At 30.7% G+C, this 23,484-nt stretch overlaps 1 protein-coding gene across 1 annotated transcript; it reads right to left on the reverse strand.

Annotated features, from left to right (window-relative positions):
• Positions 1-9,934: 9,934 nt before the first annotated feature.
• Positions 9,935-12,798, reverse strand: LOC125872794 (two-component response regulator ARR17-like). The gene is made up of 5 exons (XM_049553586.1): positions 12,427-12,798; positions 10,570-10,649; positions 10,404-10,481; positions 10,260-10,330; positions 9,935-10,172 (listed from the first exon to the last, which is right to left on the reverse strand). Exons 1-5 carry the CDS (start codon positions 12,548-12,550, stop codon positions 10,079-10,081), a joined length of 447 nt encoding a protein of 148 aa, XP_049409543.1. The 5' UTR covers positions 12,551-12,798; the 3' UTR covers positions 9,935-10,078.
• Positions 12,799-23,484: the final 10,686 nt, after the last annotated feature.

Consider the following 23,484-nt stretch of genomic DNA (forward strand, 5'->3'; position numbering starts at 1 on the left):
CAAGGCGACTCCGTATCCAAGGGGAATCGAACCTGAGACCTCTTGGTGAAGGATGAAGGAGTACTTACCACTCCACCATAACCCTTGTTGGTAATAAATTTTAAATGCGTTAGTATGATTATTTGTTTTTCTAATAAATTTACTAATTGACTATTAGTTTGTTGGTAGTATATCATTCAAGTTCAATGTTAGGTTAGTAATTGATTGACAATATGTTCAAAATATCATTAACAGAATGATTATTCAATAGTAAAATATTTATTAATTTATTGCATTTAAAAATCTAAGAGCACGAATATAAATCCAAAAATATTAATATCAATTTTATAAATCATATTTGAATGAAACAATGTAAAATCTATGATAACAAGTTAAATTAATCTCAATATGACACATATCATTATATCAAAAAAATTAATTTGAGCACATTTATAAAAAATATTAACCAAATCTAAATTTTGGCCAAAATTTTAAAAGTTAAAACGCCTAATAGCACAAACTGAAAATGGAAGCCTCAAAACTTGAACCAACCATCCTATTAGATATAAAAATGACCTTCCAAAGCTAATCGCACTGACGGAATTCTCATCAGAGCATGTTTACAAAAAATGTTAAGCAAAATCAAATTTGGGCCAAAAGTTAAAAGTTAAAACCCCTAACGGTACAATCTGAATATGAAAACCTCAAAATCCAAACCAACCATCCTATAAGATGAAAAATGACCTTCCAGAGCTAACCGCGCTGGCGAAATTCAAATTTGAGCATGTTTCCCAAAAAAATTGACCTAATTCAAATTTTAGCCAAAAGTTAAAAGTTAAAACGCTTAACGACACAAACTGAAAATAAAAGTCTCAAAATCCGAACGAACCATCCTATGAGACCAAAACTAAACTTATATGGCTAACCGCAGTGACAAAATTTCAATTCGAGCACGATTACCAAAAATATTGACTAAAGTGAAATTTTTGCCAAAACATAAAAGTTAAAATGCCTAATGACACAAACTAAAAATGGAAGCCTCAAAACCCAAACCCTCTATCTTATTACATCAAAAATGACCTTCAGCATCTAACTACACTGACGAAATTCTCATCTGAACACGTTTATCAAATATATTGACATAAGTTAAATTTTGACCAAAATTTATAAGTTAAAACACCTAACGGCACACACTAAAAATGAAAGCCTCAAAACCCAAACCAACCATCCTATTAGATAAAAAATTACCTTTGGAGTTAATTACGTTGACGGAATTTTCATCTAAGCACGTTCACAAAAATATTGACCAAAGTCAAATTTTGGCCAAAACAAAAGATTTAAAACACCTAACGGCACAAACAAAAAACGGAAACCTCAAAACTTGAATCAACCTTCCTGCTAGATAAATAATGACCTTTCAAAGCTAATGACACTGACAGAGTTCTAATCTGAGCACGTTTACCAAAAATATCGACCAAAGGCAAGTTTTGGCTAAAATTTTAAAGTTAAAACGCCTAACGACACAAACTGAATATGAAAGCCTCAACACTAGACGTTGATTTACCACTTCAATTGATAAATTTACCAACTATTCAAATATAAGTTATAATTAATAATTTATCAATAAATTTTATCACAGTTGGTAATAGTTACTATTCAACTAAACATTCATATGTAATATTACCAACTAATAATTAATATGTTGGTAAATTTTACCAATAGATTAATGATCAGTTGGTATATTACCAACTATTTTAATGATGTTAGTAATTTACTAACTACAATCTTTATTCGTCGGCAAAATTTTCAACTAATTGGATATTGGTTGNTTTGAGGGTAATTTAGGTACACGAAATAAATGAATTTACCCAAACACCCTTAACTTTTCACCGAAATTACGAAAATACTTTGACTTTTGTTGCTCGTGTCATTTCGTGTCAAAAATCTGTCTTGCCAATTATATTTTCCGTTTTTCTTATTTATATGTGCTTAGTTTATTAATGTGGGGTCCTATATATTTATGTTTTGCTATTTTTTTTTGCAGAAAATTCAATATGGAAGATATGGATGTTGACTTTTATTTCACCATGGAGGTAAATGGACTTTAAAACCTCACCTACTATATGATGAGAGGTATGTTCATTCTTTGAGGGCCTTTAATTCCAATCACCTAAATTTGATGGACATAAAAGAGGTGTTTGAAAATAACTTGGGTTTTGTATTAGTTAAACAAGTACTTGTGAAAGGACCTTTTGAAAATTTGTTTTTGGTTCAAGATTCTGATGGAATTAGGATACTTCAGGAGTTACTAATTGAAGCGTTTAGGGTAGTTCATGTATTTGCTGTTGATGATAATGAAGAAATTGTTTTTGCCCCTAACATTATCAATCATAGTGAAACCTATCATGTTCAGTGTGAGTATGGGACTGACGCCGAGTCAGAAAGTGATGATGGTTTGGTTGATCCTACTTCAGATGGTGAGTATGACTTTGATGAATTAGAGCTCATTAAGATGCAAAAAAAACAAGGAAGTCAATGCTAATCTAAGTCATTACAAAGACCTATTTCTTAATATGACCTTTAAGAACTTAGATGATGCTAGGAAAACTTGTAATTTCTATGCCCTGGCGACTCAAAAACCTTTGAAAGTTGCAAAAAGTGACAGAAAAAGATTAAGATACAGATGCATAGAGGGCTGTCCATTTGCAATTCTTGTTTCACTTGATGGTAAAGGTCCAGGATATAAACTTAAGACTTTTAAGCAAGAACACAATTGTGAAGAGGCATTACACAATCCTAGAGCTACCACAAACACTTTATCCCATTATTTCAAAAGCAAAGTTCAGAATAATCCCAAGTATGCGCTGAAGGATATGAAACAAGAATTGATGGATAATTTCAACTTAAATACTAATTATTCAAAGTTGAAAAGGGCCAAGAGAATGGCCCTTCAAAAAATGCAAGGCAGTTTTTTGGATGAGTACAACAGATTGGAGGCGTATGCAAATGAGATTAGAATGACTAATCCCGGTAGTGATGTGGTGATCAATTTATCAAAAGATGCAATGGTACAAGGAAAAAGAAAATTTCTCAGAATGTACATATGTTTTAATGCAATGAAGGTTGGATGGAAAAAAGGATTAAGACCATTCATAGGACTTGATGGGACCTTTTTAAAGGGCCAATGCAAGGGGCAATTACTGGTGGCTATGGCACAAGACTGCGATAACTCTTTCTATCCATTGGTGTGGGCTGTAGTGGATAAGGAGACCACTACGACATGGACATGGTTCTTACCGTTGTTGGAGAAGTCATTGAATCTGACGAATGGTGATAATATCACATTTATGTCTGACATGCAGAAGGTAAGTAGTAATTTGTGTTTATGTAACCTAATAATATACAGTTTTTTTATAAGTACTAATTGGTTTGACATGTACAGGGATTACTGAATGCAGTGGAAAATGTCTTTCCATTATCAAACCATAGGTACTATTAAGATGCTTTTAAGTGCTATCTTGGTTTTGCTAACTAACATGAACTTCTAATTATTTATAGATATTGTGTAAGACATGTTGAGGCCAATTGGATGAAGAGATTTAAGACCGGAGAGATGAAGAAACTTATGTGGTGGGCTGCTTGGTGTACTTATGAAGAAGATTTTAAGGACCAATTGAATGCTCTTGGTGCATTATCAGAGGAAGCTGCTAAAGATTTGGTCAAGTTTCCACCACAAAAATGGTGCAAAACATATTTTGATACTGTGTGCAAAAATCAGATGGAAGATAATAATTTCAATGAATCATTCAACTCTTGGATCTTGGTACCTAGAGGCAAGCCTATCTTGAAGATGCTTGAAGAGATTAGAGTCAAAATAATGAACAGGTTGAGAAAGAAGGAAAAAGAGGCAGAAACATGGAACATTCATTACAAACACAGTCCTAAGTGTATGGAATTGTTCATTGCCTATAGTAAGATTGTCAACTTATGCAAGCTTGAGTTTAATGGGGACCTTGGATTTGAAGTGTCTGAGGGTGAAGATAGGCACATAGTGAATATTATGGAGAAGAAGTGCAGTTGCAGGTAAATATATTAATTGAGACTATTATGTAACTGTGATTATGTAATATTCACACGAACTAATTATTGCTTTTCATTGTAGGTCTTGGCAGTTGACTGGCATCCCATGCCCTCATGCCATCAAGGCATTGCGCTACAAAAATATTGAGCCTCAAGATGAAATAAGTTGGTGGTACACTAAAGAAGCCTATCTTAAAACATACGGGGCCAAGTTGTTGCCTATGAGAGGTGAACAATTCTGGCAAGTATTGCCAGAACATGCCATGGACCCACCTGATTTTGTGAAAATTGTTGGAAGGCCAAAATTTAAAATAGATAGAGAAAAAAATGCAGCAATCAAAAGAGCTGGATAGTGGTCTCACTCAAGAAAAGGAACTAAGATGACATGTAGCAAGTGTGGTTCACAAGCTCACAATGCAAGGTAACAATTTTTTTATTTAAAAGTTAGCTATATAATGTTCATATGAACTAATTTAATGACTTATTTAAAAATATTTTAGGCTAGTGAGGAAGGCAGCATTTCAAGTCTTAAGAGGAAGAGGGGCAGGACTGAAGAAGTAGAACAAGATGAAGAAGTTTTTGATGTCAATAGTTCAGCCCCTCAACTAACTCAAGAAGGATTTGAAAGTGACATATCTGCACCAAGGCAGAGACAATATGAACCTTTTGGTCCTACTAGAGAACTTGAAAGTGATCATGTTTTAAGGCCTCGTATAATTTTTGAAGAGTTAACAAGGCTTACGATGAGGCAGAACCAACAAACAAGATCTGCCAATAGAGTGATCACTTTCAGAGGTGATCATAAAGGAGTGAGTGAGCCTACAGATTTGCCTTACTCACCCACTAAAGTTACATGGAAAGGAAAAAAAGCTATGACTAGTAATCAGTTAGAAAGGGCAAGGGAGAAGAAGGTGGGGAAGTTGAAGACCAAGATAGCAAATGGAAGATCCCAAATTTAGACTCTTGGTAGTTGGAAGTATTATGTATGTGCCAGCTTCTGTTTTTTTTTTTTTGAGATACTGAAATGTTGATTTTTGTATGATCTGGCAAATGCAAACAAAGGCATTACTATTTTTATTTTGTTTTTGTGTTATGGATGCAAACAATACACAATTGTTTATGTTTTATTTCGAACTGAAGCTTTGTTTTGAATGAATATTTGTTTGGCCCGTTTTTGTTTCAGGTTCTTGGTTTGTTTTGGGTTAGTTAAGGTGTTAATTGTTATGGTTTGGATTCCAGTATTGTTGTTTGGCCAATTTTTGAAATTTAACACGTGATCAACAAGTATTATTGTTGCTTGTTGCAGTTAAGTTGTTGTTATGGTATGAATTCCTTTATGTTTTTTCTGTGTTGCTCTCCTGGATAATCCTTTAGTCGTCAAAGTCAGTGACTATTGAAATTGATCTGGTCTTATGGACAACAAAAACATCTGATCACTTTATTCGTGCTTGTTTTGATACGGCAAATGCATAATTGATCGAACAAATTCATGGGTATTCGATAAGAAATGATATTGATCCAGATCCTCTATTCAGGGGCGGATTAATCAAGGCTTGCGAGTGTCTTGAGAAAGATTGCATCAGGCATATGACTAGGAAATACAGTGAAAGTAACTGCGAAGCTTGGGGAAAGTCATCATGCTGCAGAGATTCAATAATTTTCTTGTTATACATATAAATGATTATGTCTCTTCATTGAAACATAGACGTCTATTGTGCAGTTTCATATAATTGAACTCGATCCACCTCTAATGAAACTATCCTAATTCGAATTACTTTCTCCATATCAGGCAGCATAATCTCCCCATTTTTTTACCCAATCTAATTATCTTTCGTAAAATGAAGTGTTGGAAGAAGGCGTTCATGTTTATATGGATGGGTGTTTTGACCTGATGTATTATGGTCATGCAAATGCGATAAGACAGGTAAAAGAATTAGGAGGCGAGTTAACAATTGGAGTTGTTAGTGATGAAGATATTGTAGCTAATGAACCTTAAGAGTTTTTTTTGTGCTTTTTGCTTTTGATAACACTGGTCTTTTGGCCTTCAATATACTATTACTCAATTGATGCAGTACTACTGTTTATTTTGTTAATCTAATATTGGACTTAGACGAGCTTAAATATAGTAGAGTTGGCACTACTCCGATAACTTGATACACCACGATTCTAACTAAGAAAGAGCAGGTGTTTTTACTTTTGCTAAATTCTTTTGCTTCCTCAAGATCATTGGGATTGGTTTCAAGGCTAAAGCGTAATCTCATGGCTGTCTGTTATACATCAAAATTTGGACCAGAGAGATAGTTGAGCTTTCACAAGACAAGCAGCAACCCAGTCTTTGTGGTATAGAGGGATGCCAGATTTCAGAACCTTCCGCAGTAATTTCTCATGTATGTATTTTGGATTAACTCAAATTCGTATAACTGTTTTCAATTTGTTTGGGATTGCAAAAATTCATTGTTGATTACTTGGTATATATGATTTTTCGTTCTAACTTAGCTTAATAGGATTAGATTTTACTTCACAAATTTGAGTGTATTTGTGTGTTTTCAACATTGAGTCTATGTGCTGTTTTGTGTATGTTACTGTATGCGACAGGCTAAAAAGCACGGAAAGCAGGTTGATATTTTTGAATTTCGAGCTCAGCTTGATGCATTGGGCTTAAAGATTATACAAGTGACGGTAGATGGAAATTGTTTCTTCAAGTTTGTGGTGAATTGAATAATGAAAATGGAATGAGGTGAAAAATATGACGTTTCCCTCCTAAATTTAGTGGGTGGGTCTAATAAAAATGGGTTAGGGTTGAATTATTAATTGGGTCAAAAATTTTAGTGGGTATCCTAGTTGGCAAGCCTATGTGGTGGAATTAGCGCCATGTGGCTTGCCAAATCATTTCTGTTAAGTCCCAAGGGTAATTGTGGCCTCTTATAATAACGGTCGGGGCATTTTTTATCCTAAAATGTAACGGAAGGTATAAGTGGTCTATATCTCATAGTTCAGGGGCAATTTTGACCCTTTTCCGTAGTAGATATATCGACTTTCTTATTGTGTTTATTTTTTTTAAAACTACTTTGACATCCAGACAAAATTTCGAGCTCGGCAGGAGAATAACTTAAATACCATAAACAAGTGGCAAAAAAACGTTGACAGGATCAAACAAGTGGCACTTTAATCTCTTCTCAAACACGCTAAATTTAGTGCAACTGCATCTATTTATATTTATTATTATATAGAGGCCTTAAATAAATTTAAATTAAGAACAAGTGGCATTCCAATCTTACCTTAAAAAATTTGGAGTTGCCTCCACATCTATGAGAAGCAGTTACAACGTTATTTACTACTCCTTCCGTTTAAAAAAGAAAGATCTAATTTCTTTTTTAATATGTTTAAAAAAAAATGACCTCTTTCCTATTTCGACAACACTTTAACTTCAATTTTCATGTGACATATTTAAGACCACAAAATTAAAAGTTATTTTGATACATTTGACATAACTTTAATAAAAAGCCATAAAATTAAAAAAAAAAATCTTTCTTTTCTTTTTAAACGGAGGGAGTACTAAAGAAACAAATATAATCATTGTACCCTAGCATTTGAGAAAAGAATAAGCCCTTTTTATATGTAATTGTCAATATCAAGTAGGCCACCTACCCAACGCCACGTCTGATTTTTGGTCCAATTGGATTAGACCTATAGTTAACGCCTAACGGTAGTAAAAAGCCAATGACATACTCATCTCGTCTATTTTTACTTGTCAAATAAAGAGACAAATATATTCTGAATTATCGTAAATGGTATGCAGATACATTTTTCATATTTTTGGGATATTAATGTCTTTGCCGTCCAAAAAACTAGAGCATATATACCCTTTATACTAACGGACATACACGTGTCATAATCTTATTCATCAACTCGATATTTATTAAATATTAAATCAACGGATAAGATTGCGTCATGTGTCCCTATTTAGGTTTTCGTTAGAATAAAGGACTTACATGCTCTAGTTTTTGGATGACAGCGGCACAAATGTCTCAAAAGTATGATAGATGTATCTGTATATCATTTATAATAGTTCAAAATATATTTGTTCTTTTTCCCTTAAAAAAAAATAATTTCAAATATATTTACTTACTACATATTTGATAAGTAAATAAGGACGGAGAGTATATTGCAAGCTACTTGCCAACTAATTACAATTGTGACAGCCATGACCAAGAGGAAATCCACACGCTTTATATTTTTTTTTTCCAATTCAATCAATTGATACAGCAATTCACTTTCCAACCAATATCCTCTGAAAGTCAAGGTTCATATCTGATTATTTTTCATCAAAAGATCTAATTGCGTAGTTGTGCCAGAAGAAAGATAGCTATACTGATTTGGTATACTCTAAAGACGCCGTATTAATTTTGTAAAATTGAGGTGAAAGAAGAAGAAGAAGATGGATCATAAAGGGAAAAAAGATAGGTCTAAAGTTGTGGCATATTGTTGCTGCCCTTGTATTGTAGTGTCTTCTACATTCTCTGTTTTAAAGAGGGCACTCTTTGTGGTCTCTTTCCCTGTTTTGCAGTGCTTTGGATGGGATGAACATAGACATCAACATCATCACCACAGACATTTTTGATTCTTCAATTCATAGATTAACTTCTTGTTCTATAAATTCACAGGTTCATTAATTTTTATTTTTATTTTGAAAGTTTCAACTTGTAGAAGAATAGAAAGGGGAAAAAACAATCAATTACTTGGTTGTTGGGTAGTATTTTACCTTGTATTCTGCTAGTTAATTTAGTTGTGAGCTATTGTTTGTTTACCTTGAAACAAAAAAGAAAAATATTACACAAGGTAAGGTTCAAATATATTACTACTGCTGTTCTGTTTGATTGTCTCTTCAAAAATTGTATTTTGCCAGCTACAATTTTGTCCTTGGTGATAAGAATTTGTAGTTTTAAAACCATTCCTATCCATTCCACATTTGTCTTGTTTTTGCAATCAATTTTGTCCTTATTAAAATGCTTTGACTAAATTACAAAAATGATGGGAAAGAATCAAAGTAGCTTAGTTGTGTTGGGACCGCGCGTACCACCACCCTAACTCCACATTAGTATGATATTGTCCGCTTTGGGTCAAGTCCTTACGGATTTGTTTTTGGGCACATCCCAAAAGGCCTCATACTAATGGAGTTGGGTGGGCACTTATATATTGGTACATTTCTTCTTCTCCATCCGATGTGGAATAGGTTTGTTACCCAACAAGTTGGCCCGATGACTATCTGAATTTTCATTTTATTGGTGATGATTCAATTTGATTCTCACCCTTGAAATTTTTCAACAAAAAAAAAAGATAATCTATAACACTCGACTATGTTGAGTAACTAAGAAGTAGCGTTCATAATATTATTGAAATACCAGTTTATGGCCTAAAATCACCATCTTATAGACAAAGTAGGAAAAAGGAAAGAAATTCAGTTCCAGCGATTGCTTTTTGTGCTGATGGCAAATAGGACGGATCAAAGAATTAAATAGGATAGGGTGCACAACAATATTTAAATAGGGCAGAACGGGTCAAAACCATTTTTATCAAAATATTAAATGGGACGGGCAGGTGGTAGGGCAAGGTCAAGCTTGGGCTTGTTTAGCTATTTGTTATGCTTGTGAAGTTTAGAAATCTCAATAAGACAAACAATTAAATGGGGCAGAGGAAGACAACAGAATTGGAGCCGGAGGAAGTATTTGACAATGCTGATGAACAATTATCAAGAAAGTAAGGTGACCAAATGGTTTATGTTAGCCTTAGGTTAGGTGACCAAATGGGTAATAATATGCCTCCCTTGATGCTTTCTGCCTTGTGAAAACAGAAATTTCCAAATTCCAACAGTTTAATATACTACATTCAAACATTTATATTACTTTTTCACATACAGACTATCCTTAGCTACATAAAATAAAATAACAGTATTCGAAATTAATTAGCACCCAACACAACAAAATTACACATAAGACTGAATTCAGATCCAAAATATTTATCATTGGCATTGCATGAGTTGACATCGTAATCTCTTGACATCAGAGTGTTTGAGAGGCTTCAACATGAACATCTGAGCCCCTTCTTCCATGCATCTGTTCATTTCACATATTGTATTAGTTAAATATCATAACAGAGTTACATTTTTTATAATTAAAGATACGAGTCATCGATAAACTTACTGATCAATGCGAGTTGGGATATTCTCAGATGACATAATAACAACTGGTACATCCTTCAAAATCGACGATTCCTGCTTGCATTTCAACTAATTAAACAACATTTTAATTTCTTCATAGAATGTTGAACTATTAACTAAAAACTACCTTAATTTTCTTAAGCAATTCATAACCAGTCATTCCTGGCATACAATAATCTGTTATTATCATATTAACCTTTGAACCCTGTTGAAACAAAAAGATCATAAATATTTACACTAACATCCCTTGAATAAAGAAAAGCAAATAACTGTTTAATTAAAGAAATAATTACATTGTTATTTGTAGAGTGCTCCTGATCAGCTCCTAATCCCAAGTACTCCAAGGCCCTTAGACCATTTTCTGCAGTAGTCACTAAAGCCAACTCACAAATTTTAGAAACTAAACATCCAATTTTCATCTAATAATCATATTTTGAGGAGATTAGCCCAACTAATCAAGATTTATGTCGATAGAAGACTATACATCGCGAAAAAAACAATTCAAAAGATACTACTTGTATTAATTTAGTTAAGTCCGAGGCGGACCCACATGTATATGTAGGGTGCACGTGCACTTGTTAATTTTTCAGAAAAAATTATGTAAAACTAAATATAATTAACAGTGTATCTGGAAAGCATAAAAGGGCACTTGGTACTATTGGTACAATCGAATACGATATTATCGGTTAATTGTCATTGAAAGTTTCGCTAACGTCTAAATTAAGATAATATTGATGTAACCTTCAAATCCTGAATTCACCTTTGAAATAAGATAAAATTATCTTTACTAGGTACAGATGAACCATGGTATTAATTTGTGGCCATATCTAGAGCTAGTTAGGATGCAATTATTTTCCTATATGATACTAATAAATAATGGTATCCAGAAGGATTTTCCTATTTTTGGAAGGAAAAAAAGAAAAAGAGAATTGACGTAAACTGAGTATAAAAGTCTACATCAAAGGATTCGAAAAGATATGAAGGAAGCAGTGTATAAATCCTATTCATAAAAAGTTTAGCATATCCAAAAGTCATATAAATCGGTATCATTTATTTTACTTTTCCTACACGTTTATTCTTTTCCCCTCATAATTAAACTCTTCTTTTATTTTAATTTTTTCTTTAATTACCATTCCTTAATTTTAAGGAAATAAGAGGGAGGGAGAGTGATGTCATAATGATCCAAAATTTGAATTAGTGAATCTTGAATTTCATTAAACCTATCATTACTCCTATGTGATAACAACAACAACATATTAGTGATCTAATTTTATAAAAGCAGAAAGACTATTTTAGATAAATTCTTTGTTTAAGTAAAGAATATCGAAAAACTAGTGTATAAAAGTGAAAAAAATCATGCTAAAAACAGTGTCAACGAGAATCTTATGTAATTACAAACAGTGTCAACTTAACATAAGTTTGTATATTTAATATTTCCTTCGTTACTTTGAGTTATCATATTATATTTTTCGAAAGTCAATTTGATTAATTTTTAAAATTTAAATCAGTACATTAGTTTTATATTTTAAACTAAAAATTTAGATATTTAAAAACTATACGAAAAGTACTATAAATTGTATACAAACATGCTAAAAACAGTGTCAACGAGAATCTTATGTAATTACAAACAGTGTCTTAACATAAGTTTGTATATTTAATATTTCCTTCGTTACTTTTTAGTTATCATATTATATTTTTTGAAAGTCAATTTGATTAATTTTTAAAAGTTAAATCAGATTATATTAATTTTATATTTTAAACTAAAAATTTAGATATTCAAAAACTATACGAAAAGTACTATAAATTGCATTTTTTTTATATAACAATATGATGAAAAAAATACATCATACAATGTTAGTCAATACTTCTTATCTTTAACTCTAAAAAAGGAAATCGTCTCAACTAAAATGGAACGGAGGGAGGGAGTAACTTTGTATCTTTATCTTTTTCTTCTTGGTATGGTGTGTTAATTTGTGGGATGGTTTTTATTGCATGTATAATTTCATGCTTGAGAAACATTCAAGATTTTACATATGATGGAAATTAAGATAAGAGAGATTGAAACATATATTATACATTGTGAGTTGTTTGTGACATGCGTTGTCAAAAATTAACAAGAGAAAATGTGAAGAAATAAAAGTATATAATACCTTTGCAAGATGATTTCTTGAGTAATTTTTCGACAAGTTTTCGATCAATAAGGTTGTCATCAACAGCTAGAACATGAGGTTCTTCATGAGAAGAAATTGTTGAAGATGAAGAAAAAAAATCCATTATAAGACACAAATAAGGATAAGAGGTGCAATATTAAGAAGAAAGAAGAAGAGGAAAGAATCAAAGTGTAGAGAAAAAAAGCAATATAGTTTGTGGGGGTATTTAAAGGAAAAGAAAGATTCTTGTAATTTCTTGGGAAGATGAAGAAAAGATTTTGAACTAGTGGGGGGTTGTGTTTAATTAAGGCAAGGAATCACCAAAATTAAAATCAAAATCAAAAGGTTGTGTCACACATGATATTTGGCCATATCAAATTTTGCTTCCACTATTTCTTAATCACATATAAAATGAATAAAACAAAATAGTATTTTCAGATTTATAAAAAAAAAAAAATTGTTTATAAAAAGCCCATAAAACAAAAATAAAATAAAATTATAAGTGATTTAAAAAACTAATTCTCCCAAATCCTCTCCTTTTCATTCATATGTGTCGTGCATCAATAACAATATTAATATCTCCTACTGTTTTCTCAGATCCTCATTCTCTTTTCTTTTTAGTTATTAAAAAAAAGATTATGTGCTTATATAAAAAATAAAAATAAAAATGAGGATAGATACATGTTCCTTCTATTTCATATTAGTTGATCATTTTTCATTTTGTACCGTGCTTAAGAAATCATAAATAAGAAGATAAATTCTGGGAATTTTTAAACAAATGTGAACATTTTCAGAAAGAACTATAACCTACAAGGTTAATATAGAAAAAACTTAATCAATGCTTTATTAATTTAGCTAGTAAGGTGAACAAATTATATGAGACAACTATTTTGAGTATAATGATCAATTAATATGAAACCGAGGAAATATTTAATTGTGGAATGTTTTGTTAAAAATGGCAAGTAGGTGTGTGAAATTTTCTTGTATTTGATATGGTGAGAAGAGGATCTAAAAAGTATGTGCAGGCAAAGTATAGAGGATTTTGAAAGCAGTATCTTGCTAAATCTTAATAATGGGGACCAAATCTAGCTGCTTCCCATTCTTACAATATTCTACAACAAAAAAATGTTATATACCAACTCCAAAAAAGTGTGTTCGGTATGAATCAAAGTATTTCTCAATTATATTTTTACAATAAACTATTTAATTCAAATGTAGCCATAAAACGACTTGTTTAATTTATGAAAATTTTATTTTGTAGTTCAAATATGCATTTAATTAGTGCGTCTTTCACTGCACTAATTAATATGGCCTTATATACGTTCTTAGCTTCCACTTGTTTTGCTCATTCAAATTTTGAATCTATATTTATTAAGGAAAGTATACACAGTGAGGTCAGAGGTGATCACTATATAATTATTATTAGTTTTACGTATCAAACTCTATAGAATTTGTCTACTCCCTCAGATACTTCCATATTATCTCCCTTGCAATTTTTCTCTTTTTTTTTTTCTTTCTGCGTACTATCAATAAAAATATTTAGTAGCTTTAGATTATGTTTAACGTTATTGTTGAGAGATCAAAAACACTTACGTTGAGGAAAAAAAATTGTCTGGAGAATTAAGGTGTTTGGATAATCATTAAAACTATTTTTAAATGGAAGTAGGAGCAGTATTTTTTGTGGTAGGAAGAAGCTAAAAATTTATGCTTATTAAAAAAGGTAGAAACAAAAAATTATTTTTTCAAGACTAATATATTCCGGCAATATGTACATATTTATTAATATATCTCTTATATTTATTTATTTATGTGGTGAATTTATCGTACTGATTTAATTTGTGGAATGATTTTTAATTTTATTTTGCTTTATATTTTTAATTATACTTAAATCACCATGTTAATATATATTATATATCGATTTTTTTCATCTATGTATACTATTGATTGAAAATTTGAATATGTACATTTTCATTTAATAAAGATAAAGATTTAATTGAAATTTTTATTATAGATATTTAAAATAATTTTAATATTAAAAATGCATTGTTATTTGTCCTTTTTCATAATTTGACTCTCAGAAACACTTTTTAAAAAGATTAGTCAACCAAAATCTGCTTATCAAAAGTATGTTTCAAATGAATTCGCCAAACATAAGTTGTTTTATTTTCTAAAAGCATTTTCCTGAAAAATTATTTTAAAAATGTGTTTCTAAAAGTAAGTAATTTTTAGCTGTAACGCCAAACATGCTCTTAAACATAAACTATCTAAATATTCTTCTATCATTTTTGAAATTTTCACTTAATTAATACTCCACTCATTCTAGCACTAAGAGTGAATTTGAAAATAAATAGAGTAAATAAATATTTATTTGTATTGGAATGAAGAGAATGGAATGTGTATGAAACTGAAAAACAGCAGTTTATTTTCCCCCAACAAAGGGAGGGAGGGAGTCACACTAGTTGTGAATCATAGGTGAATGAGAATTTTAAGTAACAAATTGTTTTAATGCATGTAGTTAGATAAATCAACTAATTAAAGGTTTCACATGCTATAATTAGACTAAGAATATAGTATTAAATGATAATATTATCACAATAAGGAACAAAAATAAAACGTATATATATAGATGCCAAACTTTATATAAAGTTGCTTTATATAACTTTATATACTTCCATTTCCCTATATATGACATGGTACACCATAATATATTTCTTGATACTCAGCAATATATAAAATATATAATACATAGAACTTGATAATATCTTCATGAATTCCAAGATATCTGCAAGTATCCCTCTTATTTTGTTGAATTATTTGGTTTATCTTTGTTATATCGTTGGACTTTGTGATATATATTTCCTTGCTAATAAAAGCAACAAATTTATACTACTTCCTCTATTTTAATTAATTGAAATTTTTGGGATTTTTTCATTGTTCAAAATAACTGCATTATTCAAAGTTCAAGATGAATGTTTGATTTTTTTTTTTCTTCACATTTGTCCTTTCCTTTAATGAAGTTTGATATTTTATAGGAGATAAATTACACTACTTGCAAAGTTAGATTTATGATTTTACAAAGGATAATAGTGAAAAGTATGATTTTGTATTGTTATCTCACAAATTCAATTAATATGAAATTGAGAGAATAGTATTTGATGATTCGTCATTTGTATCTTTGCTTACATTATGTATAAAAAAAAGTTACCGTATCTATTTTATATCATTATTTTATTTGGTATGGTTTGAATCTGTCTTTCATTAATATTTGATATTGTTATAATTTTTGTTCAATTTTTTAATCAGTTTATTTTTAATAAAATCAAATCAAATTAAATATCATCAATTTTTAAAAGTTTAAATCTAAATCCAATCAAAATCAAATAACTATCGATTTTTGATTTGGATCGATTTTAATCAAAATCGATATTTGATTTGGATCGTAGCAAAAAGAAATTATTTTGCATCATCCTTGCCAAAAAAAGGAAAAAAAAAAGAAAGATGATCCAAATTCCGAAGCAATAAAAGATCTGTTTCAAGATCATAATATTTAAATTTGACGAAAATAAATCTTTGCTATTTTCCTATAGATTTTCTCGTACCAAATTGCACAAACTTCCAATTAATATACAGACTAACTTGCCTACAACATCAAATCCATTCTAAAGGATAAGAAAGAATAGGTACATATTTGCCTAATCACAAAATTCCAACTTGGTAGGGTAAATGTACTTGTGTATAATATATGATTTAGTTGATTTGATACAAAATTTAAGAATAACTTTTTTAATTTGTTTTTTGTGTAAAATAAATAATAGATATTTATGTTACTATAAATCAGTTCATTAAGGATAAAATTAGTATTTTAAAATTAAACTATAATAAATATATAAATGAGATGCTCTTTTTCGAGCTGATTAAAAAGAAAAGTAAGTCGTATAAATTGAAATAAAAAATAATGAATATGTGGTTTATTATCTAAAAATTATAATTTTAAAAAGACGTAAAGTAGATATAATTTAAGTATGAAACTAATAAAAATGTAATGTTTAGGTGGGGTTGATTCATTCTCTCTGAAAATTAGCATAATGAGTACTCCCTCTGTTTAAAAAAGAATGATCCAATTTTCTTTTTAGTCCGTTTAAAAAAGAATGAACCATTTTTTTTTTGGCAACACTTTAACTTCAACTTTCCACGTGACATGTTTAAGACCACAAGATTAAAGGACATTTTGGTACATTTGACATAACTTTAATTTAGAACCACATGATTAAAAAATCCTTTCTTTTTTTCTTAAACTCCGTTTCAAGTCAAACTAGGACATTCTTTTTGAAACAGAGGAATTATCATTCTATGTAACTAAAATATATATAAATTATCAATTAATTTATGTAGAATATGATTTTTTTATATAGAATAAAAGATAAAATAAGTAATAAATAAATAACTAAATGCGTAATTACTGATGCATGCAACATTCTAACGAGCAACCTTAAAATATGCCTTCTATAGATCATGTAAATGACATCTATAGACTATCCTCACATGACCATAATTAAGTTTTCTTTAATCAATTCATATTCGAAATTTACTTCTCAAACTAATTGTAATTCATATTAAATTAATAATATATGATTCATTAAAGGAGAAACACTCTTTACTAATAATTAAATTTTCATTTTTGAAGTTTGGACACAACATCAAAGCGTAAGAAAGTAAAGGACCGATAATAGTAAGAATTTTTTATATCCAACTTGAGGTTTGTTATATCAAGTTCGAAAATTGGCCAATACCAATTTTCACCCAACTTATTATCAGTAGGAACTAGGGATGACATAGTTTGAATAACCAATCCGAAATTTAGATCAAAATCCATTTTTTTTTAGATATTTGGTTTGAATTTTAGATTATGAATTAAACTTTTGGATTTTATTTTTGAAACTTATAAATTTACGAGAATTGAATAACTTTTATTTACAATAAAAAAATATTAAATACATATATTACCTAAACATGAACTTAATTATTATTATATATTAATTTAAAACTTTTTATTATAAAAAAATCATAAGCTGCAAATGACGATACAATTAAAAGTTCACAACTGTTGTGTACATGGCAATTGCCCATGTGCTTCGACTGCAATTGTACAATGAAAACTCAAAATTGATTGTGGGCAAGCGTGATCAGCTGAAGATTGCTTGTGGGATTTCAGATGTGCATGGATATACTGTTAAGTGAATATTTCAAAAATGAGGTGAAGGGTTTAAATTGTCTACTTGTCATATCTAAATGAATAAAAAAGAGTTGAAATGAAAAAGACCATGTGATAAACATGATAATGTGAATTGCCTTATTGTGACCCTTGATGATTGATTGATGACATGCTTGAAAGCATGATTGTGGACTTGAATTGTATGATTTGTTGTCTCTTCTATGTGGTGTGATATTGCTTGTATGCACTGATTGTGGACATCGTGATGAGACACGTGATGAGTTATTATGCCGTGGTTTTTGCCCGTGAGTGTTATCACGCCAAGGTCTTTGCCGGAGAGTGTTATCATGCTGAGGTCTCTGCCGGCGAGTGTTATTTGTTAGGATATATACTATTAATCATATGTTTAGATATAGTATTTATAATAGAATAATTATTTATTTAGTTTTAATAAAAGTTTTAATAGATCATATATTCGTTTATGGTGTTTGTTCACTTATATAGTAGATGATTCAGTGTATAGAGTTTTAGTTTATACAGAGGATTAAATTATCAGTTCCTATAAGTATAAAATTTTGTGTTCACAATCTAAGATGCATGTCATCGGTACGATTGTAGCACAAAATTATATATAATTTATCTTGATTATGGGAACGTATAGTTCAACTTCTTGTGCTAGTGCATTTTGTATGTATTGAATGAAACCGAGTAGAGATAGTTGTCTGACTGACAAAACCATATCCTCTAAACTGTTAAATGTACTTATATTCGTAATCTTGATATAACAATTATGATTTGTATTTATTAATTATCGTTTTGATTTATTAAAAGATGAGATTCTGAGATGGGTCAATATACCTAGTAGATTGGATGATAATAATATATATTGGTGAAACAATAAGTTAGTTGATCGAATCCATGTCCCGTTATAGAGATTGATGATATGCCTTGTTGAGAAGCTTATAAATTTTCATCATGTCAAACCTTGTAAGTGGATTTTTGAATCCAACACATGAAATAAGTTAAGCAGTGCTCTAAAGGAAATTAATCATTGAATTAAATTCGTCAGTAATTTAATTTATTGATTAGTAACTGTAATCTTAACATGGGGAATTACATAAGTGTTTAATGGGAATTTCGAAATATAAATAGAGAAGTGCAATTACGAATTTCTAGTGGAATGATTTGTTATTTATTATGATAAGAATAACTCAAATTAATTATTTAAAATTATCTCCATAATAGAAAAACTTAGTAATTAATTATGTGGTCCCTACAGTGCCCATATTTAACTAGAGTTCAAAATCTTATTTCTTTGGGAAAAGGAAGAATAACGTGATTTTTTTCTGGTTTTCTACTCCTTTTTGGATCGAGAAGAAATCTCTATAAATAGGGATTCTCCTAATCTAGAAAATTGATTGAAGGGTTTCTATACGATACTTGCCCACCCAAGTATTGAGAGAGTATGGATGTGAACTTGGGATCATTGTAGAAGACTACAGAGTTGATGTCTATCTTGTGGATTCGCTTGAAGGTCTGTCTAACTAAAGAATTCGCTTGAAGGTATCTGCTCACACTTCAAGAGATAATTCTTGAATTAAATTTCAATAAGTTTATGTGTTCTAACATGATTATATGTGTTCTAGCATAAACATTATTGGTTATCTATTATTCATGTAAGCAATATGATTCTGATATGCTTCTGCCTTGCATATAGTTTTCCAACATTATTATGTCGAAGTCTTTGCCGGCGAGTGTTATAAAGCTGATGAGAAATGATTCCGGCTAGTGATAATCATTGTGACTTGATGCACTTGATGCTTATACGTAACTTACTTGTGAATTGTGATCGATGTGCTTGCTATGTGTGATTGAACTACTTGTCATTACCATTGACTTATTTGATTTGTTAATTATTGAACTCTGAATATTGCGTTTGTGAGTCGTGTATTGTAGAATTACTTGGTTGGGCTGATTTCTGTGCAAGTTGTAGTTTGAGGAGGTTCAGTTTGATTGTAAGGGGTATTCGATTTCTAGCTAGCTGCTTTATTTAGTAGGTTGCTCCCTAGGTACCGTGTTATTGGTACTCACCCCTTGCTTCTATATTTGTGTAGGTGCTGAGCCCGAACTTGTGTAATCTCTTCTCAAGGCTCGTCAAGTACTTGACGAGGTACTTGTTTGTCATTCAGCGGACCCTCTTTTTCCTTTCCTTACCCTTTGTTCTATTTGAGAAACTAAGCTTGAGACTTGTATTTATTTCTTAATTCCGCACCTATCTATTTAGTGGCTTGTACACGTGATAACCAGATTTTGGGGGTTTTAATAGAAGAATAAGTTTTCCGCTTTATCTTGTTCTTGTTTTTACTATTTTTCATTTTTCTTTCATTTTCATTTTCATTGAGGCAGACTTGTCTTGGTGAGAAAAGACAAGTGTCATCACATTTATTTTTGGATATGACAAAATATATATTGGGAGTTGTGGAGGTGTAGATGTTTTGCCAGATATGACAACATCAAGATGACTAGCATGTATATTATTCACCAAACTTGTAAATATATGTGTATGATGTTTTCCACTAATTGGTTGAAGCTGTCATTCCCTACTTCTTGGAATAAAATCTGTCATTATATTGAGAATCTAATCCAGTAGCATACTAGCCAAGTTATTTATCGGAATAAGCCTTTGAATGGTTTCTTTAAACTCAATGTTGATGGATGCGCTAAAGGAAATTTGAGAAGCTTAGATGGTGGTGATATTTTGAGGGATCACACAAGGGATTTCATTCTTGCCTTTACTGATTTTTATGGTCATTCCAACAACAACAGTCCTGAGGCTAGAGCCATCTTGCAAGACTTGAAACTTTGCTTTTATGAACAATTTTTGAACATCATTGTGAAAATCGACTCTCAAGTGATGGTGGATGTGATTAACAACAAAATGAGGGCTCAATGGAATGTAAAACATATTACAGATCAGATCACTCAACTCTCCGATATTGAAAACTTTATTTTTTGTTCACACTTTTAGAGAGGGTAGGTAACACAGTGCCTGATCACTTAGCTAATTAACGTTGCAGAAGTCACCAAAAGCCATGCTATCTACTATGATTTTGGCTCACTGCCTAGTAAAGTTAAAGTCACGATGATGCTTGATCAACATGGCTTCCCGCACCTCAGAATCATGCCACAACAAAATCATTTTGTGATTAATGATGTTAGAAGTTCTCAGGTATAGAGTTGGTTCAACTCTTTCTGTTTTGTACAATATCTCAGTCATTTGTACCCACCCCAACTTTTACATTAGGTGAGATTTTTATTCTCCCAAGTCTTACAGTGTTTGTAACCAAAGGTACATAAGAATGAAATGTCTCATTCTTTATTTGGCTCTGGAGGCAAAGGTCTATATCCTCCTCCATGTACTTTATTTTTTTGATAATACAAAGGTTGGGGCAGTACTTTAACCCCCTCGCCATTGGTGGACTTTTGAAAAAAAAAAAGCAAAGTTCAAGGTATATTTTAATCCTTTTCATACATAAATTATTTTTTGACTTCTTTGATGATCATTATTGGAATTTCTTATTCTTATTTTTTTACTTTCATTCTTTAATGTAAAGAAAGAAAAAATTAAACTAATTTCTTCTGGCTATATTATAATTTAAAACTATTTTTCGACTATATTGTAATTTAGTTTTTGTATTTGTAAAAAAATTGGGGCATCTATAATAAATTTTTCAAGAAAATTAGTGAAATATAACTAACTTTGACCATCAAAATAATAAATTTAAATTAGTCATAGAAATAAAAAAAGTCATAAAAATAGATGCGAGGACCGAAGATGATCAAATATACCCCTATTGATTAAATTAAAATTAATTCTTTTACTTTTGTTAGAGGAAGGGGTATATGTGAGCCAGTTGTATAACAATATGGTATATATGAGACACTTTCATAACAATGTGTATATCAGTTCTAAATAGCAAACTTGATAGGTCTTTTCCCTTATCTAATTATGAACCATGTGGTAAAAAAAATTCATTTGTCAGAAGGATTGAGGAGTTTTGACCTAACCTTATTTTCATTAGCTACCGCTAATGACCTCTCCGGCCGAATTTTTATCAAAGTAAGCCATTATTAAAATTAATTCACCAAAATAATATATTTTTTTGAAATTTTACAAAACTAGTATAAACGTAGTTCTCAGTAACGTTTTAGGTTATATTTTATTAAAAAAAATTCAATAACAAAAAGACAAAAATCTGACATAGTAAACAGACATAAAACGTTATTGTCAGTAACGTTTTATAGTTCGTTACTCTGAGGCACGCTTTACAGCTAAAACGTAACTCACGGTAACGTTTCTATGAAATATATCATTTTCTCTTTTCTTCTCTTTTCATTCATAGATACTAATACTTTTGCAAGAAAAGGAAGAGTGAGGTGGGCTTTCCTATAATCTTAATTAATTCCTTTTTTTAATAGTTGTTTTGCTTAGTTATTATATTTTTTTCCTCAAAGCCCACCTCAGTGGTGGGGGTTAGGCAGACCCCTACCTGTTCATTCCATCAGCAAAAGAGAGTTACAAGGAATGGAAGATAGTCCTTCCTCTATTGGGGTTAATAAGGATGAAAATTTCATCCTTGTACAAAAAGTGCCCTATACATAGACTATAATTTTGGATGTAGATTACTTATTACATCAATTTAATTCAATAGTTTCTTTATTGATAGTCTAATAATTAATAATCATAAAAAACCGAATGATCTAATATTTGGAAGGATGATATCTTAGGCTAGAAGAAGATCTCTCATATAATTTATTTACAAATTTTGAAATTGAAATGATACAAGACAAGCTCCAATTTGTGCAAAGTCTTCCTCACTTTTTTTCCCTTTTGTTTTAAAAAAATATTGTCTATGTAGAAAAGAGAAAGAAAAGAGAAAATCATATATATTTCAAGTGAAGGTATGTACAAAATGTATCTATCTATTTTAATAGTGGAAATTTGAATAATGAATGAGGCATGTACAAGATTGAGTTTCAATTTTCAGCCATTCCAGAGAAACGTTACTGTGAGTCACGTTTTAGCTGTAAAACGTGTTTCACAGTAACTAATTATAAAACATTACTGACAATAACGTTTTATGTTTGTTTACTCTATCAGATTTTTGTCTTTTTGTTATTGAATATTTTTGAATAAAATATAACCTAAAATGTTACTGCGAACTACGTTTATACTAGTTTTGTAAAATTTCAAAAAAACGTATTATTTTGGTGAATTGATTTTAATAATGGCTTACTTTGGTTAAAAATTCCTCTCCGGCCACTGGACAATCATCACCTACAATGATTGATCAACCCCTTTTAGCCGCACAACCCAAAATACCCTCCCATACCAACCCTCACACGAGTTCTAACCTTGACTATTCAAGAATTCTTAAACCTAATACGTTGAATAACATGTATGTGTGCTCTAAAATAGATTCGCCTACAAGTGCAATTAAAGTTGTTTCACTGTTACATGGTGAACCACACTTAAAATGGTCGAAATTTGAAGTTGCCAAGATGAACATAATTGAAAATTTGCAACATTCTATTGTTGAATTTTTTTCATATGGATTGCCTGATATGGAGGAGCTACAATCTTCGATTCCTACATAATGTAACAACACAGGAGATTTTCAGATTGGTTATTTTAGAAATAAACATATTCTAATTAGGCTATCTTTGAAGGAAGATTTCATCAACATGACATCAAAGGTCGCCATTTAATTAAGGCTAAAAATGGTGCATCTTATCAAATGAGGCCACCGATATATGATCCAAGTTTACTGTGGAGGAGGAGACTA

The sequence above is a fragment of the Solanum stenotomum genome, chromosome 8 (genome assembly GCF_019186545.1).
Source record: "Solanum stenotomum isolate F172 chromosome 8, ASM1918654v1, whole genome shotgun sequence".
Lineage (NCBI taxonomy): Eukaryota > Viridiplantae > Streptophyta > Magnoliopsida > Solanales > Solanaceae > Solanum > Solanum stenotomum.